Source organism: Grampus griseus (genome assembly GCF_964374135.1).
Source record: "Grampus griseus genome assembly, chromosome: 13".
Lineage (NCBI taxonomy): Eukaryota > Metazoa > Chordata > Mammalia > Artiodactyla > Delphinidae > Grampus > Grampus griseus.
Window position 1 is genome coordinate 9,560,874 of NC_139007.1, and position 24,809 is coordinate 9,585,682.

Consider the following 24,809-nt stretch of genomic DNA (forward strand, 5'->3'; position numbering starts at 1 on the left):
TCTGATAGAAGTGTATGAGAAGTCAGAGCTGGGGTTGAATTTCCTTGCGAAGTTATTTCTGAAGAGTTGTTTTCTTTAAAAACTTCCTATCTACTTCCTGTTAGTCTTCTTTATTTTAATCCCATGATTCCAATCCATTTAAGACGTTTGAGATCTCCCCTCCCCCAGAGTTTTCCGACCAGTTGACTCCCGTGGACAGTTACACATGGAAAGCGCATTGTCCCCCAAAAGACTCGCCAAGAGCACCTTCTACGTGGGACTGTGTGGTTACGGCAGCCCACAAAGCCTGTGCTGTGAGTCTGCCTGCCAGCTGAGCTCAGCTTGCTGAGAGCCCACGGGCGGCATCAGCCCTGCGTCTCCCTTCTCCACGGCATAGTTCACAGTGGCCCCTGCAGGGCGGGGTGCGTGTGTGTGTGTGTGTGTGTGTGTGTGAGAGAATGACGTTGCGTAACTTGCTTTATTTTCATATCACTTTAATTCTTGCAAAATGAACCCCTGCTCGAAGCATGACCTTGGCTTCCCAAGTCATGGACATCATCTGTTGCACAAGCCCCCATGATATTTCCAAGTAGAGCTTTCTACCAAAGTAAATCTGGCAAATTGGTTCTTAATTAGCCCACAAAAGCTGATGGTAGTTTTGTTTGTTTGTTTGTTTTTGCGGTACGCGGGCCTCTCACCGTTGTGGCCTCTCCTGTTGCGGAGCACAGGCTCCGGACGCGCAGGCTCAGCGGCCATGGCTCACGGGCCCAGCCTCTCCGCGGCATGTGGGGTCTTCCCGGACCGGGGCACGAACCCGTGTCCCCTGATCGGCAGGCGGACTCTCAACCACTGCGCCACCAGGGAAGCCCTGATGGTAGTTTTCTGGAATAAACATAGAAGGTTTTGAACTGATAGTATTTTGCATCATAAATGCCCTTCTTCTCCTCTTAGAATAATCTCTGCTTTCTAAAGGACGAAAGGTCTACATCAAAGTGAATTTCCTCAGAAATGAAATATAAATGATTGCTTCAGGCAAAATAAAAGCCAGTAGCTGTTACAGAATAATTTTGCAGGAATATAGATTTTATGATATCTCAGGATTAATGTATAAAAGAAAGAATATTCATATTTTTTCAAAATTATTTTAAAACCTACCTCTAGGGGGAAGATAAACAATTAGGATTAAATATACGGAAATAAATATCTAAAATGCTCTAGGATCGGAAAAAAAAAAAAAAAAACCTTACCTAAGTTGGTGACCTCCACCAAATGGGCCATTTTGCAGCTCCCAGCCCCTGGCCTCCTCAGATATCTCCCACCACAGGCTTCTAATTTTTTGTGAGCAATGGACCCATCATCAGTCTAGTAAAGCCTGTGAACCATTCCTCTGCATAATGTTTTTAAATGCATAAAATACAGGAGATTACAAAAGAAAAAAATTATATTGAAATGCTATTGTTAAAATATTTTAAAAGTTTCTGATATAGTAATACATGTGCTTCTTTATTAATGCGTTAAAAAAACAACTCCCAGCAGTGGGTCTAAGAATACCATAATCTTGCAACAGTGATGTGGCAAAATCAATATTTAAGATGAAACAAACTGTTTCATCTACAGCTGTAAAATGGTATATGAAAATATCGGTGATTTCTCAGAGTGACAGAGTCATGCGTCCTGCTGACGCCATCGTGGTTTTTGCCATGGTTCGTGACAAAGACGTAATTTTTCCCGATCCACTTTCACAGCCCCTCAAAATTCTATCCGCAGACCTCTTGGAGGCCCGTGGGCCCTGGATTAAGACACCCCTTGTCCAGTGATTGTTGCCTCTGCTCCCACTTCTGTTCAGCCCACAGACAGGTGGAGAGGGGGCATTGAGAGCATGCACACAGGTGTGGGCCCCTCAGGAGCAGGGAGATCAGCAGAGCCACACTCAGACCCAGCGGTGCAGGCTGTCCCCTCAGAGATGACGCTGTCAGCCAAGTGCTTCTCCAGCCAGGGAGTCTGTCTCTGACAGGGCCACCAAGAGCCACTTCACAGCAGCGTGAGTCCGTCCTTCTCCATGGTGTCACTCTCCAAGATGAGGAAATGTCCCCAGATATCCTTTGTGCCACTTACCCAAACCTTCTGTGCTCTGTCTGCACTTTCTTCTATGTTCGGTCTACACATTCACTTCCTCCAGGAGAAAAGCACTTCCATATTCCAGCCAGACTGTGCGCCCAAGTTTCAGACGCACAATTCCACGTGGATGTCCAAGACTGGATTTGTCCTCTTCTCCTCAAAATCGGTTTTTCCTCCTCACTCTCCTGACTTTTCCTCTCCTGGCTTGTTAAGAGCATCACCAATAACTATGGACAGACACCTCAGACTTCTCAGCACCCCCTCCCTTCCCAGCCTCTACCCCTGAGCCCAAGAGTTACCAAGTCAGGAAGCTCCTGTGTTCACAGCATCCAGTCTGCCTCTCTGTCCTACCCTCATTTCTGCCAGTGAGTTCACAACGTAACCTGGTCACCATCACTCCCAACCCTGCTTCTCAGGTACTCAAGAGACATCCTAACACACATGCCTGCCGACTTATTTTCCCGCAGAGCAACTCTGATGATATTAGCTTCCTGTTCAAAAATGTTCAGTGGTTCCCACTGTCTCCTGAACTAAGGACAGACCCTGACTTACCCACCATGGCCCCAGACTCCCAATTCAGCCACCTGTCTCATCCTGTGCTACAGTTAAGCTCGATAACTTTTTGTTCCATGAAACAGGGAGCAAATACTTTATCTCATTCATATTCTGCCGTGTTGCCTTTCTCCTGTGATACCCTCTTTCTGGAATGTGTTTCTCCAGAAACTTCTCTTGTTGAAACCCAACCGTTCCTTCAAAGACCAGCTCCAGCAACACCCATATTTGGAGATTGTCTTGATGTGCTTCCATAATTCCCAACTGGAGAGAACCCCTCCCCACTTTCAGGCACTGGGGCATTTCTCCTAGCACGTCTGTCTCTACCCTTTGTGATGACCCTGTGTGTTCACCTCACACACGGCACTGGTTCCTTACAGGTAGGGGCTGCTTTGATTTACGCTCATCCCTCGGTTGTGCTTGGCATGACATCTTTTGCGGACATGTTTTCAGTGGAACCAAGATGATTCCTATGCAAAAAATGAACTTGCAGGAATGACCTGCCTTACGTTTTTCATGAACCACCAGAGGATAAGCTAGCTAGCAGGTGTTCACTCACTCTACCCTGTTGATTACTTAATGAATTTTGGTGACACTGTACTTGCACCTGGCCTTCACCCACACGGGTGAATGGCCTAGAGTGTCCTTCTCCCCAGCCACCCAGCCGTTGTGCTGACCAACTCCTCCTGGGCCTTCAGGGCTCATTTTGGTCCATACGTGCTTCAGGAAGTCTTCCCAAACCCCAAGTTGGGCTTCGTGGACATTCCACCTGTGCAGTCCTATGGAACCCAGAACTTTGAAAGGTGCCACACTTGGTGTCATGCTCTGCTGTCACCATCTTGAAATTCTTAATACTTTTTAAACAAAGGGCCCTCACGTTTTCACTTTGCACTCAACTCCACAAGCGAAGTAACCAGTCCTGCCTAATCCCTCCCCTCTTGTGTGCTCCTGGCGTCCCCTGTACCTTCCCTGTCCTTGGAATCATCACGCAGAACTTTAATTTTCTTTTTACATCTGTTTACTACCCTGTATGCCTCAACAGATCCTGAACTCTGAGAAGGCAAGAAAAGAAAATCTTATTTATTGTTATATCCCTGTGGCTCAGCCTGGTATTATATGCTTAATCAATATTTGCTGATTGGACAAGTGGATGAATGGTTGAGGAAAGGAAGGAATTCATTAATGAATGTATTTGTTCATCAAAGCCCCTCAGGCAGCCAGGGCAGTGCAGATATTTGGCTTGCTGTAGTCAGGTGGGTCCTCATAGAAATAACAGAATTCTAGCACAGAAACTACTCTTACCAGAAAGGGGAGGGTAAGATCAGCTCAAGGAAGAAAATGGGCAAAGTAGTGACATGAAGGGAAAAGATTAAGCAACACCCAGCTGTTAATGAAGAAGCCACTAGCAAAAGGGCTCGTGATGTAGGTCTTTTTGGGTTATTTTGTTTTTGCTTTTTGTTTTTAAATAGGATTTACTTTTTTTAAAATTTATTTATTTATTTAGGGCTGTGTTGGGTCTTCGTTTCTGTGCGAGGGCTTTCTCCAATTGTGGCGAGCAGGGGCCACTCTTCATCGCGGTGCACAGGCCTCTCACCATCGCAGCCTCTCTTGTTGCGGAGCACAGGCTCCAGACGTGCAGGCTCAGTAGTTGTGGCTCACGGGCCCAGTTGCTCCACGGCATGTGGGATCCTCCCAGACTAGGGCTTGAACCCGTGTCCCCTACGTTAGCAGGCAGACTCTCAATCACTGTGCCACCAGGGAAGCCCCTGTAGGTCTGTTTTGAGCAAACACAGAGATCATGAGGCTGCCGTTGGGATGCCCTTGGAAGAAGGTGTCTTAGTGACTGAGTCATCCCCTGCTTGCTTCTCTGAATGTTTTCTGCTGAACCTGGACTCAGGAGGCATCTGCAGGTAACAGCCCCTCACTGGAGGCAAACATCTGTCACTCTTTACTTGATGCCACGTCATCCTCCAAACTCCCTCAGTGATCCCTGGATTTCACTTTCTCGTGAGTAGTTCGGGGGTCTGTAGGTGCGCTGGAATTTGATGTCTAGTTTACAATTCCCAGTCTGCTAGGGCCAATTTAAAATATAGTCCAAACAATCCTGAATCATCAGGTACATGAGACAAAAGTATGATGAGTTGTTATTAACTCACGTACCAGGTTTTCTCCCTAGTAGAGTCCTTCCTCCTGAAGGCTTCTGCTGTTCAGAATAACTACCTCCCTCTCAGTTGGAAGAGATAGAGAAGTACCCCCAGAAGTCTTGCTGAGCCAAGAACATCACTGCCATCCTCCTCTGTGCTCCTCAGCGACACCATATGGCAACTCAAGGACAACAGTGCTTGAACCCCTCTTCGTGCTAAGCAGCCAGGGATGAGTCACAATATGTTCTTAACTCTCAGTTTCCATATCTGCAAAATGGGAACAATGAGATTTCTACTGCATACATTTGAGAGGATAATGTGGATAGTGCATGTGAAAGGGGCTTAGCTCAGTATCTCGCTTATACGAAACCTCTGAATGTGAGTAATTATCAGCATACCCACTTCGGGTTCTGTGCTGAAATAGATATAAAGAAATAAGGAATACATGGTATCAATCAGGAGTCAGCAAACTTTCCTCTAAAGGCCAGAGAGTAAATATTTCAGTCTTGTGCTTAGAACACAAGTCTCAGTTCTGCAGTTCTTGTGTGAGCGCAGCCATAGGGAATACACGGGTGAATGGGTGTGGCTGTGTGCCAATAAAACTTTATTGGCCTTGGGCTTCCCTGGTGGCGCAGTGGTTGAGAGTCCGCCTGCCGATGCAGGGGACGCGGGTTCGTGCCCCGGTCCGGGAAGATCCCACATGCCGCGGAGCGGCTGGGCCCGTGAGCCATGGCCAATGAGCCTGCGCGTCCGGAGCCTATGCTCCGCAATGCGAGAGGCCACAACGGTGAGAGGCCCGCGTACCGGAAAAAAAAAAAAAACCCACTTTATTGGCCAGATTTGTCCCCAGGCCATAAGTCACCAATCCCTGGCTATCAGCCCTTGGTGGTAGAAAGACGTGCAGATTCATCAGGGCAGGTCAAGAGGAGGCAGAGGCCAGCTGTACTAAAGAACACAGAGCTGATGTTTTACAGGAGATTGTGGAGTAAGAGGTGAGATGGGTACGATGTGAGTAAAAGTAAGAAATGTGACTTTTAGGGAAAATAGCTCAGATATTGGGATTTTTTTTTTTTTTTTGAATTCCAGGATAAGTAACTTCAACTTTAAAACTGAGCCTGCCCTTTTTATTAGACGTTTACTTTGGGAACTCGGCTCCACCCCCCCCACCGGGCTCCAGAAGTTTCGTATTTCTAGAAATAAAAATGTAGATGGAGTAGTAGAAAATGCTCTCTGTCACTGCAGCACAAGTAGGGCTGGGGGCATTTCTCTAGGGGTTTGACCGGAAGGGAATGGAAAGCACATGGGTAGCAGAGGAAGTCATTTTCTATTCTTATTATTACTATAAAGAAATGGCAGGGCTTCCCTGGTGGCGCAGTGGTTGAGAGTCCGCCTGCCGACGCAGGTGACGCGGGTTCGTGCCCCGGTCCGGGAAGATCCCACATGCCGCGGAGCGGCTGAGCCCGTGAGCCATGGCCACTGGGCCTGCGCGTCCGGAGCCTGTGCTCCGCAAACGGGAGGGGCCACAGCAGCGAGAGGTCCGCGTAACGCAAAAAAAAAAAAAAAAAAAAAAAAGAAATGGCAGATGAGAAACCAGGAACAACATTAGACTCTGAAAAGGAGCCAGTGGCTTAGTAAGCACTTAGAACCCTTGACAGTTCACCAAAGCTGCCGAACGGGGGCATGAGTCTGCTCCTTTGACAGGAGAGCAGCTACCACTTATGGTCCCGAACAGGAGAACAAAACACATCTGGGCCTTTCAGGACCCCTGCTTGGGAAAGCCCTTTATAGGAAATTTGCAGATTCTTAGCTGTGGACATTTAAGTACAGCTCGCAACACACACGCATACATACACATGCACACACACATTCATCCTTCTCATCAGTAAAGTTGCAAAGGAGCCCCATTTGCACTGGACATCACATTGTATTTTGATATTCAAAATGGCTAGTCCCTTTTAGGGCTGTTATGATTTAATCAGTGCCAATTCAAATGGATCTGGTGCTTTAGCCATTAGAAATAAGAACTTAAGTCTGTCATGCTAAGGCAAGTTTCTCATCAAATTTCTCTTTTTCTGTTGTTTTACAGTTTTCTCCTTGTCTTTGGTTGCTTGATTTTGTCAGTGTTTTCCACCATCCCCGAGCACACAAAGTTGGCCTCGAGTTGCCTCTTGATTCTGGTAAGTGAAACATATGAACAAAAATGTACATAAAGTTTACATAATACAAGAATTGTCTATAATATTTATGCAATGCATTTTGTCCCACGAAAAGTTATCTCTAGAAAAAAGAGAGTTTCTGTGAAGTGTAAAAGTTTCAAAGGTCACTGAAACATTTGCCTGCCGTTTTAACCTTTAGTCAATCCCCAAGAATACATAGAAATATTCTAGATTGCTATTACTTAGCAGTATCATGTGTTATAGTTGCATCGTAAGTAGAAGGCAATACTTGGAAGCAGGTTTAATTATGTTTCTCTATGGTAATAAATTACAAGAAGAATCAGCATCTCTGAGGTCTCTTACGATATTGCTAAAAGTTACAGGGTAAAGAGTGTTTTCCAGTAACCACAATTTAGCAGTAACTATGTATAGTCGGCCAAGAACCATGAGCATATGGCAGGCACCTCCTAAGAAAACAGAAGGCTTCATGCTCTTTTCAGCCAGCAGACTGCATTATGAATTTTGCTGCTAATGAAGTTACCTGGTGAGAAGTTCTGCAGCTTGCTCTGTTTCCATTATGCTGTCAATCCTCAACCACAGAGAATTGCTCAGTTCATTTTAAAATGGAAAAATACCCCAAGATATTTTAGTCTGAGTTATTCTGGGCCTTTTAAACTCTTATACTTTCTATTACAACTGAACTATAGCGCTGTATACTCAAATCACATCTGATTGAAAGTTTGGTTCATTTACATCCATTTTGACCCACTCACTCGGTCCCCAAAATCAAACTTGACAGTCTCAGGACTGTCTGAATGAACTATAAATTGGAACAACTCACTTTTTTCCATAAAACCTGCTTGACTAGAGAGGAAAAGAGAGAACGAGTGGGTGGGGTAAGATGGCCATGTGCCTTAATAAATAGAAATTGGTTATGCACAGCAGCGAGCATTTAATACAAGAAAAGTATTCTTACCTTGAAGGTGGGAAGTGAAGGATATGAGCCCGTACAACCTGGGCAGCTGCTCTTTCCTCTGTGCTCGCAGAGGCTGGTTTGTGCTTAGAGTGCCAAGACTTCATCAAGTCTCTTCCCTGTGACAGGGAGAAATCACTTTTGAACCTGGAACAAATCTGTCCCAATTCCTCTCCATACAAATCGTGCTCAGCGGTATATTGCTAATGTCAAGGTTACTCTGTTGAAACCCAAGATAGAAAACAGATAGACCGAAGAGCCCACTGGGGATTTGTTCCATTTACAAGGTTCCATTCGGGTAGCAAGTGGGCTTTTAGCCTCTTGCACCCCTTTGATAACAACAAATGGTCTGAGCCAAGGTCTAAGGCAGAGCTGGCTTTGGGGTACATATACAGAACTACAGCTAGGAATTTTAGATCGAAAATATAAATCTGATTTTTAGACCTGGGAGCATGAAAAACTGGATTTACTGCATGACCAATGGTATATATTATGAGTAAATCAAGCATTAAGAATCTTGTAAAAAGGTTTCTTTTATAACCAGGTCAAGAATCCAAAATATGAGGTTTACATCCTCCAAATCTCTGAAATATAAATTCAGTCACTGCTAATGAGTTTCTAAATAATCCAGAGAAACTCACATTATTCAAAAGCCAAAAGCTGGTTAATATCATGATTTTTAAAACTTCCTGAGCAGTGGACAACTGACCAGAGTTCAGTAACTAGAGTGCACGTGAGCAGATAAAAATGTAGACGTTTTACACATCGCTCATCTTTTTTATTTTGCCATCTTTATTGAGATATAATTGACATACGATATTGTGAAATTTAAAGTGTGTAACGTGACAATTTTATATACATACGTATTGCAAAATGACTACCACAGTGAAGTTAGTTAACAGTTCATCACCTCACATGGTTGCCATTGTGTGTGTGGTGTGTGTGTGCGCATGTGTGTGTGGTGTGTGTGGTGAGAACTCCTAAGATCTACTCTTTTAGCAAAATGGTCAAGTGGTCGGTTCAGTACTGTTAGCTATAGGCACCATGCTGCACATTAGATCCTCAGAACTCATTTGTCTTATAACTGGGAGCTTGTACACTTTGACCACCTTCACCCATTTCCTCCACCCACACCTGCACAACCACCAATCTACTGTGTTTCTGCGAGTTCAGGGGTCCCACATAAGTGAAATCATACAGTATTTGTCTTTTGCTGTCTCACTTATTTCACTAAACATAATGCCCTCAAGAGCCATCCATGTTGTCACAAATGGCTAGATTTTGTTCTTTTTATGGCTGAATATTATTCCAATGTGTGTGTGATATATATATCACATCACATCTTCTTTACCCCTTCATCTGTCAGTGGATGCTTAGATTGTCTCCATGTCTTATCTACTGTAAATAGTGCTGCTGTGAACATCAGCATGCGTGCAGCTTTTCGAATTATAGTTTTCTAGGGATGTTTGCCCAGGAGTGGGATCGCAGGATCATATGGTAGTTTTATTTTTTATATTTTGAGGAACCTCCATACTGTTCTCCATAGTGGCTGCACCAATTTACATTCCCACGAACAGTTTGGGAGGGTTCCCTTTTCTCCACATTCTGGCCAACACTTCTCTCTCACTTTTTAATTATAGCCATTCTAACAGGTGTGAGGTGATATCTTATTGTGGTGCTGATTTGCGTTTCCCTGATGATTAGTGATGTTGAGTTCTTTTCATATACTGTTGGCCATCTGTAAGTCTTCTTTTACCCCTCAGTCTTTTTTTTTCCTCTAATGCCCTTGTTTTTAATCAGGTCTATTGAGATACAATTTACATAGAATAAGCATCATCCATTTTAAGTGTATAGTTTCATGAGTTTTGAGAAACACATATTGTCATGTGTATTAGTTTCTTAGGGCTACTGAAACAAAAGTACCACTGTATATATCATATATATTTCATATATGTCATATATATGATAATTATATACATCATTATGTTGAGTGAAAGAATTAGATATCATAGAGATAGTCTTGTGTTTGGCTTCTTTTACTCAACATAATAATTTTGATATTTATTTGTATATTTTTTAATTGAAGTATAGTTGATTTGCAATGTTGTGTTAGTTTCAGGTGTGCAGCAAAATGATTCAGAGATATATATATATGTATATACTTTTTCATTATGGTTTATTATAGGATATTGAGTATAGTTCCCTGTGCTATACAGTAGGACCTTGTTGTTTATCTATTTTATATATAGTAGTATGTATAGGTTAATCTCAAACTCCTAATTTATCCCTCACCCCTCCTTCCCCGTTGGTAACCATCAGTTTGTTTTTCTGTGTCTGTGAGTTTGTTTCTGTTTTGTAAATAAGTTCATTTGTATCATTTCTTAGATTTCACATATAAGTGCTATCATATGTTTCTTGTCTTTTTCTGGTTTACTTCACTTAATATGATAATCTCTAGGTCCATCCATGTTGCTGCTAATGGCATTATTTCATTCTTTTTTATGGCTGAGTAATATCCCATTGTATATATATGTACCACATCTTCTTTATCCATTCATCTGTTGATGGACATTTAGGTTGCTTCCATGTCTTGGCTATTGTGTATAGTGCTGCTGTGAACATTGGGTGCATGTGTCTTTTCAAAATAGAGTTTTCTCCGGATATATGCCCAGGAGTGGGATTGCTGGATCATATGGTAGCTCTATTTTTAGTTTTTTAAGGAACCTCCATAAATTGGCAGTACCAATTTACATTCCTACCAACAATGTAGGAGTATCCCTCGTCTTGAATGCCTTTAGATTTAGCAAAGTAGAAACCAGTCCTTTTATGCAAGTGAGGCCTTTGTATTAAGCAGTGTAGTAAGTGCTGCAGATGGTTGATCTCTGAAAGCCGTTGCTACATGGCTTTCTGTAGGGGGAGAGTTTGCGTATCCTCCTATTTTTGTGCTATAGTGATAAATTGTCGAGGTGTATGTTTTAAACCAAAGTGTAATCTTAAAACCTACCTAAAAATATTTGGACTGTGTTGCGGGTCTAAGGTTTTACTGATGTTACTCTTTTCATCAGTGTTTTCTCCAAAGACTGTTGTGTTTTATTTGGACAAAAAAAGATCAAGTATAGCCTTTGTTTTTTTTCTTTTTCTTATTTAGTAATAAACTGGAAAAGCATGTGTATTTTAATTCTTTTCACTATCAGTTCATATAGTTAATTATAAAAGTTCAATCAGTTGTAGAATACTGGAAAAAACCAAGAGAAATCTTAATTATTTAGGGACTGTTGTATTTATTCTTTTACCATGTGTTTTTGAAACAGTTAATCTGATTTCAAAGTCTGTCTATCCTCTGAATTTAACCAAACAGAATACATAGAACACAATTCTGACCCTCATTGTCTTTAGTTCCCAAGATGAAGCATATCTAAAGAATTGCCATCCAATAGTAATAGGAATGGCTTTTAAATGTCTGCAGCAATTTACAGTAAAGTCACTTTTGGTCACAAATACAGCACAGGTGTAAATTTTGAAGACTTATGTGTAAATCACATATCACAGTTGCATATGTTTTCATAAGTCTGTCCATTTGGGGTTTTTTTAAAACATTTTAAAAGATATTCCCACATTCTAACTCATTCTGTTTCTGGCAAGTAGAAGACACCCACGCTTCCGACAGGGAGCGCCCTTAGGCAGACCAGCCCCTGGACAAGCTTCCAGGGTACTCACCTCCTTGACACTCGCGCTTTCCACTTGTTTCCTTGAGCGCACCAGCATGTTAGGGGCAGGTGCCTCCTCACTTCCTGGGGTCCCCACGGAGTCCTCCGCTTTCTGTCCCCCACCCCAAGGGGAGACTCTCATCGTTCTCATCCAGAACTGCACTCCCCCTGCTAGTGAGTTCAGGAAACCACTTCTCTGTGTCTTGGTTTTCTCATCTGTTAAAAGTGGGTAGTAATATCTGCTACTTCATAAAGTTGTGAGGATTAAATCCCAGTGCTTAGCCCTGGGCTCAGCACAGAGAATGCATCAAATATTACAGTCACTGGCTCTTCCATATACAGTGGAACCTAATGGGGGCACAAGGGCAGTGAACCGGGGGTATTTGAAAAGGCTGCATTTGAGATCATATCGTACTTTTGTAATAGAAAACAAGTATCTCACCACAAACACTGTAAATTACGGCAGCTCTTCACACAGGCGTGTCCATCTAACCAGAAGTGACTCATTGGCACGCATTCAGTGCATGGCTCATGTGCACAATAACCTCTTATGTTGGGTGAATAAGGAAACAGATTTCTACTCTTGTAGTTTTCTGGTAAATGCATCTGATGACCATGCTCGTGGCTTTCAAAGCTCTTCCCTCAGTGTCAGCTGGCTGGGTGGAGCCCTGCTGAGGGATAGCCCAGGATCTAACAGAGCGGCTTGCTCAGCTCACTCTGGGCACAGAATTTATGAACTCGAGAGGACAATGCAAAGCCGTGTGCCCAAGTGCCAGGGACAGTGAAAAGCTGGTGTTGATTTCCTAGGTTTTGTAAATTCTTCAGAACTGTAAGGGAACTAGCATTTTTTTAAGTACCTTTCACGTATCAGACTCCTTGATTTCTTTTTTTTTTTTTTTAAACATCTTTATTGGAGTATAATTGCTTTACAATGGTATGTTAGTTTCAGCTTCACAACAAAATGAATCAGTTATATATATACATATGTTCCCATATCTCTTCCCGCTTGCGTCTCCCTCCCTCCCACCCTCCCTATCCCACCCCTCCAGGCGGTCACAAAGCACCGAGCTGATCTCCCTGTGCTATGCGGCTGCTTCCCACTAGCTATCTACCTTACGTTTGGTAGTGTATATATGTCCATGCCTCTTTATCGCTTTGTCACCGTTTACCCTTCCCCCTCCCCATAGCCTCAAGTCCATTCTCTAGTAAGTCTGTGCCAACAAACACATGAAAGAATGCTCAACATCACTAATCATTAGAGAAATGCAAATCAAAACTACAATGAGATATCATCTCACACCAGTCAGAATGGCCATCATCAAAAAATCTAGAAACAATAAATGCTGAAGAGGGTGTGGAGAAAAGGGAACCCTCTTACACTGTTGGTGGGAATGTAAATTGATACAACCACTGTGGAGAACAGTATGGAGGTTCCTTAGAAAGCTACAAATAGAACTACCATATGACCCAGCAATCCCACTACTGGGCATATACCCTGAGAAAACCATAACTCCTTGATTTCTTATTAAAACAAAAGAAACCAAAAAAACCTTGCTATGTAAGTGTTATTCCTCCCATTTTACCGTACCACGTTGTACAAGAGCCAGGCTGCATCCCAGGCCTGGCTGCCGCCTCGCACCCTCCTGTGCCTCAGTGGAGACCGATGGGTCTCCCCAGTGTGTTTCCAGGGCTCAGGGAAGCTCTGCCGGCTGAGGCTTCCTTGTGGTTCTGTATATGCCAAGTGATGCCCGCGACCCTCTCATTTAGATTGTTAGTTTCTTTTTTTTTTTTTTTTTTTTTTTTTTTTTGCGGTACGCGGGCCTCTCACCGTTGTGGCCTCTCCCATTGCGGAGCACAGGCTCCAGACGCACAGGCTCAGCTGCCATGGCTCACGGGCCCAGCCGCTCCACGGCATGTGGGATCCTCCCGGACCGGGGCACGAACCCGTGTCCCCTGCATCGGCAGGCGGACGCTCAACCACTGCGCCACCAGGGAAGCCCCGATTGTTAGTTTCTTTTTTCTTACAGAGTCCATCTACAAAGTTATCACAAATGGGTGTATCCCTTCACACCACTAGCAGTTCTTTGTATCAACAATTCCAGGCCTTCCCTGGTGGCGCAGTGGTTGGGAATCCGCCTGCCGATGCAGGGGACACGGGTTCGTGCCCCGGTCCGGGAAGATCCCACATGCCGCCGGAGCGGCTGGGCCCGTGAGCCATGTCCGCTGAGCCTGCGCGTCCAGAGCCTGTGCTCCGCAGCGGGAGAGGCCACAACAGTGAGAGGCCCGCGTACCCGCCCCCGCAAAAAAAAAAATTCCAAATCTGATTTTGTAAACAATCAACAGCCCGATCTGTGGGGTAAACAGTCCCAGCTTGCTTTGTGCAGGTGAGCTGAGCACCGTGCGGGTGAAGGGAGCGCTCCTAGCTCCAGTTAAACTATTGTGGAAAGTTTTGTTTCGGTTTGTTTTGATTTCATGAGCCTGAGGTTGTATGTTTCTGCATTTCATATCCCACCTTCTTAACAGCAGTGCTGTTTTGGAGTGCATTTCCTTTGTATTGGATATCTTCTTGTCTTCCAGATTAATTTTAAAGTATTCATTTTGGCCTTTAAATGTAGATTGTCCAACATGATGATTTGTACGTATTTCCAGTGACAAATCTTCACCTGATGACTTCTCCTCTTAATGAAAATGATGTATAGCATTTGCAAAATTTTCACTGAAGGTGGTCATTTCTAAAATTGCCCGCCCACAAGAAATAAAAGGAATGTCGTTATCAGTTTTAGCAAGAAGAGAGTATCGCAGCGTGTTTGCTCCCCTGCCCTGCTGTGTTAGAAGGGCTCCCAACCACAAGTGGATTGTGCTAAACATCTGGACGAGACTCAAACACATGGTCAGAGATCCAGGTTTTCCCAAACATCTTAGCTGTTTGGCACCTTCTGAATAGAGTTTATGCATATTTGCTGGTTTTGCTTCGTGTAGCAAAGCAAACATGGGTTTGCTGTTTCTGTGCACAATGAATCAGTTCCTGAAATGTGTACAAATCCAACTTAGGCAGATGTAATTATATCTTCAGTGCACTAGTGTAGCTTACTATTTAACGAAAATCTGTAGTGCATTCTTTTGTTAAGTGTAGAGTCCCCCCTGAAAAGCTAATAACTACATAATTAATATGTGTTCCATGTTTGTTTTCTTTTTCTAATGTGCTTACACACGGGGTTTTGTGTTGTTGTTTTTTTTTTAATTGCTGTACACTACCTATTATGTCACACGGTATTGAAGAATTAGACAGGTTGTTAACCATTTCCCATCTGTCAGTATTGGCAGAGTGGGGAATCAGCCACAGACACATTTACCCATCCTTGCAAAGTAGAAAGGCTTGCGCATAAAATTATATGGATTTGATGTAGAAGATTACATGAGATCTTTACGTTTAAAGCTCTGGCATGAACATCGTAAGACAGGATAACAGAATGTCCGGACAAGGTTCCGTTCGAGGGTCTTCAGTCTTCCATGGGTAGGAGATGTGAAGTGATCAGAACTGAGGAATGAGCAGTGCTCCTGTCTCTTCATCACACCCCTGTAATTTCCTGCAGGAAGCGCTCACAATATCCCAACCAACACTGAAAACTGCCGTTATTTTCCTTTGCTTGTCTTTCATCAAGGCAAATGCAAATAAACTTTAAAATGATTCATGGAGGCTAACGACCCTCATCAATCTGCTGATGACTGAAAAGAAGATGCAGGAGCAGTTTGCACCTACACTGAATCTTAACCGAGGGATAATAATATAGTAGGGGAGTTGCTCTGTGAAAAGTACTTCAGATTCAGAGGGAAGAGTTGTTCAAGTTGAAGATAATGGAATTATGCCTGAACAAGACCATGTCTCTATCCACACGTAAGGAAGCGAAGAACTTCCGCACTTCTGACGTGAGCACCGGTGTCTCACCAGGTGGTCCAGTGTGTGTCACAGAACCGCTCTGCACGGTTCTGTGTCAGGACATGATGAGCAGCCCTCAGCCAGGCCCACACTGACGCTGACCCACTGTGCCCTTTGACGCCACAAAGGCATATTCAGCCGAGAGGGAAAGAGAGCGACAAGGTGGTGGTAGAGGGTTGCTAGAAAATGATAGAGTCCAAGAGGGGTTGCAGCAGAAGGAAGAACGCCCTTCCCTTACCACCTTTCCAGGTTTAAGTAACTTCCACCGTTTGAAACCTGCTCAGACACCTGCTTCTGCCTGGAATGAACTGGCTCTTCCCTCGGCTTCCCTCAGCAGCAGCCGCTTGACGGTGAATCTCCTCCCTTCTTCATTTACTCCACAGCATTTTGGTGGCTCCCAGTGTCCGTGAGGCTTTTGGGGGGAAGCTGAGGATACGGCAATGAGCAAAGCAGGCAAAACTCTGTCGTGGTGGAATGCACATTTGTGTTGGGAAGACATAGAGTAAACAAATGAACCAGTCAAGTGTTAAAAATAAAAGTAAAGCAGGAAGGGGCTTCCCTGGTGGCGCAGTAGTTGGGAGTCCGCCTGCCGATGCAGGGGACGCAGGTTTGTGCCCCGGTCTGGGAAGATCCCACATGCCGCGGAGCGGCTGGGCCCGTGAGCCATGGCCACTGAGCCTGCGCGTCCGGAGCCTGTGCTCCGCAACGGAAGAGGCCACAACAGTGAGAGGCCCGCGTACCGCAAAAAAAAAAAAAAAAAAAGTAAAGCAGGAAAAAGGAATAGATAACTGGGTGTTTCCAGCGTGTGTTCAGAGAGGTCCACCGGATAGCGTAGCTCCTAGCAGAGACTTCAGTGAGGTGGGGCAAACCGCCGTGCAGCGATTAGAGGAAAGAACGTACCAGGCAGATGGAGCATGCAGGGTAAAAGCCTCGGAAGGGCCAGAGGACCAGGATGATGGAGGGAGAGGAAGCCAGAGGGGGCGGAGGAAAGCGAGGCATGGCTCGGACTGTATAGCCCTGGAGCACAGGATCCAAAGCTGACTCAGCAACAGCACTTCGAACAGTGGGAGCTGATGGCAAATTATCAAGAAATTTGATGAAAGAAGACGGCAAGACGGCCAGTGGTTTAATTGCACAGCATTAGTATTGAAATGTTCACAGTATCACAGATATGGCACTAAAATTAAGCCCCAATGCAGTGCCTGACTTAGAATGGACCGGAGTAGGGAGTCACTGGTGCAGCCCTCAGGGGGCAGTCAATGTCATTCCCCCCTCTCCTAATTCCCCAGGCTCCAGACCTTAATTCGCTGCAGTTTTAACTCAATTTATGTGAAGTGCCTCCTACCTTCCAGCCCCTGTGCCGGGGACTGGAGCCCCAGATATGAGTAAGGCACTGTCCTGCCCTGGAAGCAGATCTAGAGCACATTCCTGTCTACAGGCTCTGACACAGAAAAAAATGAAAAGCCTTGAAATCATGCGTTTATAGAGAATAAGTTATGAAATTAGGAGATGAAAGAAAAATGGGTTAGTTTGACATTTTAATTCCCACTTTAACATATATGGACAGAGAGAATAAACCTACCTCAAGTCATTGATTTCTCATGAAAACTATGGATAAGATTACCAAAATCTATTTTCAATATAGGTACTACTGATCATGCTTATATAGGGAATTTGGGGTTGGAACTATATAAAGGCAAAGCTGGAAGTGATGGGTGGCCCCCTGTTCCTGTGCAGACCTGTGTCACCCTCAGATGTCAAATACTGGGTTGGAATATGGGGGTCCCTGTTCCCCTGCAGGCCTACCTCATGCTCAGATATTGAATATTGGGTTGGAATATGGGGGGCCCTGTTCCCCTGCAGGCCTACCTCATGCTCAGATATTGAATATTGGGTTGGAATGTGGGGGTCCCTGTTCCCCTGCAGGCCTACCCCATGCTCAGATATTGAATATTGGGTTGGAATATGGGGGGCCCTGTTCCCCTGCAGGCCTACCTCATGCTCAGATATTGAATATTGGGTTGGAATGTGGGGGTCCCTGTTCCCCATGCAGGCCTATATCAGGGGTCACGATTAAGGTGAAAAGACACATCATACTTCTGCAAAGTAGAGAAAAAATTGCCAAGCTGTAAATGGCAGCTTGACAAACAACATTACAGGCTGGATTCCAGGAGAGTGCTGCAGGCCTGGCTTCCTCTGGGGCTGGAAATCATAGTGAACCCACAGAACACACTGGAAAATGGAGAACAGAATGGAGACTTGCGAGTGTGGCCGGCCCTCCAGCTGCGGCTACTGGAGACCACAGGCGTGTCGGTGCTGCAAGACCTGCGCATCCGGAGAAACCCTGGACAGCCCCCTCCGGAAACAGAGCAGCATCAACCGAGACACCCTAGGGTGAGGCCGGGAGTGGAGGAGCGCCAGCCCCGAGTGTGCAGGCAGGAGGGGGGACTCACTCTGGCCCCCACTGCCCACCCCTAACTCTCCTGAACTTCACTTCCTTAATTCACTTCCTTAAATCAAGTACAAATCGACATCAAGTGCAGCCTTCAAAGAAAAGAACAATCCCAGCCTGGCCAGAGGGCGTCCTGCACGGTGCGGGGAGTGGGGGGAGGGGGGGCGTCCTGCCTCTTTGGCCTCTTTGACTTCATGGATGGTGCTAATAATGGGCGAACATGTGACCTGATGACACACCTGTGAATCTGATGGGGGCTGCAGGGTTCTGCCCCACTTGGCCAACCCATCTGTGTGTCTCCTGCAAGCTGCTTCCTGGGTCACTCGCTGGCTTTGCCCTGGGGTCCCCCACAGTGGAGCTTGCATGCTCAGGGTCACTGTAGCCGGGCAGGGATGGGCATCCCATCGCTCAGGCAGGCAAGTGTGTGACCAGGTTGGGAAGCTTGTCTGCTTGTAGAGCCCAGGAAAGAGCTCCGGGCTGCGGTCAGAAAGGGGAAACATCAGAGGGGACGTTCAGAGGACAAGTGCTTCCTCGAGTCCCCTCTGCAGCCTGAAGGAGATCTTTTACCTTGAGCTGCTCATAGATTCATTCATTCATTTATTCACTCATCGAATATTCGCTAAGCACCTATCAGGGATGCTGTGAGCCAGAGGCCCTGCCCACAATACACACCAGCTGTATACTGACACTCATACCTTCCCTATCCCTGTCTGTCATAGTTCCTCAAAACCATTTTTCTACTTAAGTCAGGTGGAGAATTTCTGAGTATTATGCAAATGCAATTTGTTCTCTTTCTTCACAATTCCGTAATGCAAATTGCCTCATATGTGATGCTCAATTGGGTAATGATGTCAACGTAACAGGGAAGTGAAAGATGATTTTTCCCAAACGGCAGCGACTGAGCGTAAAGTACATCCGCCTGGCTGAACGCAGCAAGCCTGAAGGTGCGCACACCGCCATGGCGTCTTCTTTATTTTGGAAACTCACTCTGCCTTGCAAGTGCCTATGGGACGATTCTTCCCAACCTGTGCAAACGACACAAATGTAAAGTGATACATCTTTAGCACCACTGTATTTTGTGCAAACTGCTCCTCTCTACCTGTGACGTGTGATGTGGGGCCCTTGTCTCCAAACCCAGTGGCCTGCACCCTCCCGACACACCCCATCAGGCTCTCTCCACATTGATGTAGGTGACGGCCAAGATTGCTGAAGCAGCTCCCTGTTAGAACTCAACATCTCTTTTTAACTGTACTAATATCTTATTAGGATTGTTGTTTATGTTTGGTTTCTGTTTAGAAAGTTCCATAGGCTCAGAGTGGTTTGCCCTAACTCTATTTCTCTATTTTTATCATAAGCCCTGATCTTTTTACTGAGCAATCTTACCTAAAACCTGGCTTTTTATCGATGCATTTATTTATTTATTTTTAATTGAAGTAGAGTTGATTTACAATGTTGTGTTAGTTTCAAGTGTACAGCAAAGTGATTCAGATAGATAGATATTCTTCATATTCTTTTCCATTATGGTTTATTATAGGATATTGAATATAGTTCCTTGTGCTATACAGTAGGAACTTGATATTTATCTATTTTATATATAGTAGTTTGTGTCTGTTAATCCCAAATTCCCAATTTATCCCTTGCCCCTTTTCCCCTTTGTAACCATAAGTTTGTTTTCTGTCTGTGAGTCTGTTTCTGTTTTGTAAATAAGTTCATTTGTATCATTTTTCACATTCCACATATAAGTGATATCATATGGTATTTGTCTTTCTCTTTCTGACTTACTTCACCTAGTATGTTAATCTCTAGGTCCACCCATGTTGCTGCAAATGGCATTATTTCATTCTTTTTATGGCTAAGTAATACTCCATTGTATATATGTACTACATCTTCTTTATCCATTCATCTGTTGATGGACATTTAGGTTGTTTCCATGTCTTGGCTATTGTATGTAAACAGTGCTGCTATAAACATTGGGATGCATGTATCTTTTTGAATTACAGTTTTCTCCAAATATAGGCCCAGAGTGGGATTGCAAGATCATATGGTAACTCTACTTTTTAGTTTTTTTAAGGAACCTTCATACTGTTTCCACAGTAGCTACACTAATTTACATTCTCACCAACAGTGTAGGGGGGTTGCCTTTTCTCCACACCCTCTCCAGCATTTCATCAATGCATTTCTTGCACTGTGGTAGGAAAGCTGGTATAAGTGGGTTCGAGTTTATCCATTCTGCCAGTTCAGAAGCACATGCTGCATTCTGCTCGATAATATGGGCTTTTCAAGTGAAAGGCATCAGAGCATCCTTAGGTCATAAGGATGACATGGGAGGTGTCATTCTTAGGTCAAATAAATCAGGGATAAAAACCTGTGTCAGATGATGGTTTAGTGTATTCTTCATCCAAATTTTTCTACTCTCCTTTTTATCAAGCTATGTTAAAGAAATCTTTAAGCCTTACAAACCTTACATCCTTAGGTCATAAGGATGACATGGGAGATGTCATTCTTAGGTCAAATAAATCAGGGATAAAAACCTGTGTCAGATGATGGTTTAGTGTATTCTTCATCCAAATTTTTCTACTCTCCTTTTTATCAAGCTATGTTAAAGAAATCTTTAAGCCTTACAAACCTATTCATCAAAGGTTCAAAATTTTTTTAATTAGCCAAAATTTTAATAAAGGAAACTTTTATGCAGTTTAGATAGAAAAATAATGTTGCTGCAGGTTGAAACAAATTTTAAGACTGTTATAATAGAGCAAATTGAGAATATTTTATTTAAAATATAAGTTGATTTAATAATCGTAAACTTCATTTTTCACCTTAACTCTATGAATTTTGACATCTTCTCAGTACATAAAATCTGTAACATTTGGATTACTCTGTCTTTTCCTGCTTTTAACTTAAAGTAAAATTCCAAATAATTTTCAGACTTAGAAGATGCAGTTCTTAACCTTGCCGCACACAGCCTTCTCACATCTCTCTGGTGCTTCCTGTTTCTCTAGGCTTATTTCTGCACCAGTTTCCCTTAAAGGTGCCCACACAGGTAGCAATGGGTGTATGCATACCTGTGTGCACATGTGTACACACACACTCACATACTCACAGTCACACTTTACACTACAGCAGTAGCAAACCATTCACACTTTCCAGGAACACTGCCTCTGTGTTTTCACAAATGGTAATTCTTCTATTTGAAAGCCTGGCGCTACCACTTCCCTTCACCACCGTGGTAATTCTTACTCGTTTGTTAAGTCTCATGCCCCCTCTCCCTGGAAGTTTTCACCGACCCCCCAGGAGCTGTTACACTCCCTTCCTCTGTGTTCTGGGGTCCAGCACAGCTCCCAGGGGGTGGTCTGTAGCAATGGGTGGTTGATAACAGTGTTCACTGTGTTCCAGTATGATCGTTGATTTCCAAACATTTTATTTCTGCTAGACTGAAAACTATCTAAGAATCGGAACTACATGTTAGTGGTCTCTGTATTTCCTAGTTTGTACCACACTGCCTAGCAAGCAGTGGATGCTCAAAAGACGTGCAAATAAACTAAATGACCCAGCCCCCCAATCCAAAGTAACCCAATCCAGTTACGTACTCCACATGCAGTCTTGTTTTTTCAGCTCTGTGGCATTATCACGATTTTATTTATTTTTTTGCATACTTGTGACTTTTTCATTATTGGTTTCTGTCCCCAGTATGCAAACTCCTTAAGAGTGGGCCTTGTTCTATTCACCACTCCCACCCCAATGTCTGGAACAAAACAGGTACTCAATGCCTGGGAGAACAGAGGTGCAAAATAAAGCTATCAACTGTGCAAAACGAATGACTAGATGCAGATATTAGCGTATAAATTCAGTGCTTGCATAGAGACATTAAAGTACTCTGGCTCCAATCAATCTTTTAATTTTAGCAGTATAAAATTCCAAAAACAATTTTTCATCCTTTGGAAGATCTGTAAAGGCAAGTATAATCAAGTGGTGTCGAGGCCAAGTTTCAAGATCTAAAATAAAATGACTATTTGCTAACTTTTGCCTCTTTTTTTCCCCCACTCGTCCTCGTTTTCTCCTGAGCTTCAACTACCCTTCTGAATCTGGGATCATCAAATATTTATGTTATTAAAGCAAATACTCTTACCTAATATCAAAGCAGGCTGATCATTAACATAAAACGTGAGTTTGTAGCCAACGTTAAAAATGAATAGGATCATAAAACGAGAGAGGGGCTTCTCTGGTGGCGCAATGGTTAAGAGTCTGCCTGCTGATGCAGGGGACGCGGGTTCTTGCCCCGGTCCGGGAAGATCCCACATGCCGCGGAGCAGCTGGGCCCGTGAGCCATGGCCGCTGAGCCTGCGTGTCCGGAGCCTGTGCTCCGCGGCGGGAGAGGCCACAACAATGAGAGGCCCGCGTACCACCCCCCGCAAAAAAAAAAAAAACGAGAGTTACTTCAGTGACCAGTTATTCAACACTAACATATTTTAATTACGAAGTCATTTAGCAATGACTGACTCCTTCACTAATGATCTCTAGAGGCAAAAGCAGTAGGGACTAATGCCTTCAAACAGCTTCCTATGGTAGTGTTTTAGGTCAACTGCACCTAACCTAAGATGTAGTCATCACTGTCTCCTAGATCTCACGCAATCCGTTATCTATATTTCACTTTGACACAAAATTTTGCTTTAAACCCCTAACTAAACCAGCATTTCTTTAGTACCTATTATGTTCTAGGCTGCACGCCCTAGCCTCCTCCCTCATCTCATTTGGATTATTCTAACTATCTTTTCCCATTTTTAACCTAAAGTAAAATTTCAAATAATTTTCTGAATTAAAAGACCAAGTTTCTTGCCTGGAGAAAGAACCAAAAGTGAGTGAGAGAACCAAAAGTAAGTAGAATTAGAAATTATGTGATCCATCAATATGATGGTAAAATAGAAATGGGTAAAAAGAACAATTGGTTACAACAGAGGAAGTGACTGATTCTCCACTGCAAAATGAGGAAGGCTCCAGATGTGGGGACCTTTGAGCAGGGTCTAGAGTCACAAAGGTCTAGGTCAGTCTGGCTCAATTGTAGGGGATTCAGGTTGACAGAGGCTCAGAGGAGGGTTGGAACCAAACAGAGAAGAGCCTGGTTTTCTAAAGTAAAGTCATTTGGATGTTATGCTGTAAGTGATGAAAATCATAAGAGGCCTTTAAGCAGCACAATGACCTGATCAGATTTGGTTTTGAGAAAGCTAATTCGGACTGCACCTTGGAGGATAACTGGAATAGGGAAGGAGTTATTAAAAAGTTTAGGGATAAACTTATTAAAGAGTTTAGGGATAAAATAATGCTATCAACCCCATCTCTCAACCAAATGCTGAGTGCTCCAGATGTTAATAAAAGTATATGTTGATACTGTGACTTAAATGTTGAAATCTTTGAGCATCGAGGAGACTGTTTTAAGCAGTGCTGAGCTGTGCAGAGGAGGTGGTGGGTGACACCTGGGTATGCAGGGTGCTTCTACCATCTTAGCATCCTCAGGCTGGGGCATGCTTCACACAAGTTGAGTGTGGTTATTTGCTTTGATGATTTTTCCTGTCTGATGGAAAGAGAACCTATTTAAATAATGGTTTTGTTCATCTGAAATACCAGTCTCATAAAAAGTGCCTAGTCACCACAGTTGTTAGAAATTTCCATCTTACAATTTTTTAAAAATTGTTGGCCATCAATGGAAACATAAAAATGAATTCTGGCTCTGGCTAGGGTCAAATCATGTTGAAATTTTATTTCATGCCCCTATATTTCTGAATATTACTGAGTCAAGAGAAAAAGTAATCCCTCATTTCAGATGGATTTTTCTTGGAGATTTTCCCAGGCAATTAATTCTTCTCTTTGGCTTTCCTGATCTCACCACCAGACAATCCCAAAATTTGGTTTTTATAATCCCCAACTATCATTTGATGACAAAATGGAAGCACACATATTTAGGTAACCTAAAACTTTAAACTATTTTTAAAATAATTATTTTCCTTTGAAATTACTCTGTCCTAATGATGTAAATGTTGATGCCAGTGACTGAACTCTTATATTGATATTTGCTGCTCAGGTATTTGAACAGATCTGATGTCAGAGGCTTAAGGCAGGAGGCAGGGCCTTGCAGCCAGAAGGGATGAGAATGAGCCCCTGCACACCAGCATACCCACAGCAGTTGATCGGCAACAAAAGAAAGGTCCATGCAGCCCACAGAGGGGGGTAAAATTGCAGGGTTTTAGAAAGCATTCGAACTTAAGAGATCACCCACATAATCATATATGTCTATATAGATATAGATGTAGTTACATATGAACCCCACAGTAACCACAAACCAATAGTCTATAACTGATACACATGCAAAAAAGAGAGAGAGAGAAAGGAATCCAAACATAACTAAAGATAGTCATTAAATCACAAGAGAGCAAAAGAAGAAGAAAGGAAAAAAACAAGAACTACGAAACAACCAAAAGGCCATGAACAAAATGGAAATAAGTACATAGCTATCAGTAATTACTTTAAATGTAAATGGACTAAATGCTACAATCAGAAGACAAAGAGTGACTGAATGGATACAAAACAAGACCCATATATATGCTGCCTTCAGGAGACTCACATCAGCTCTAAAGATGCACACAGACTGAAAGTGAAGGGGATGGAAAAATGTACTCCATGCAAATGGAAACAAAAAGAAAGCAATACTCATATCAGACAAAATAGACTTTAAAATAAAGACTGTAACAAGAGACAAAGACGGACATTACATAATGATAAAGGGATCAATCCAACAAGAA

General features: G+C 43.5%; 1 protein-coding gene across 3 annotated transcripts in view; it reads left to right on the forward strand.

The window, feature by feature from the left end:
- Window positions 1-24,809, forward strand: part of KCNQ5 (potassium voltage-gated channel subfamily Q member 5) — a gene marked incomplete at its 5' end in the record, with an annotated part of 580,981 nt that overhangs the window by 372,453 nt on the left and 183,719 nt on the right. For all 3 annotated transcript variants that reach the window (XM_082669167.1, XM_082669168.1, XM_082669169.1), the window contains one exon: window positions 6,880-6,970. In XM_082669167.1, coding sequence (XP_082525293.1) covers window positions 6,880-6,970 — 91 coding nt within the window. The remainder of the gene's footprint in view (window positions 1-6,879; window positions 6,971-24,809) is intronic.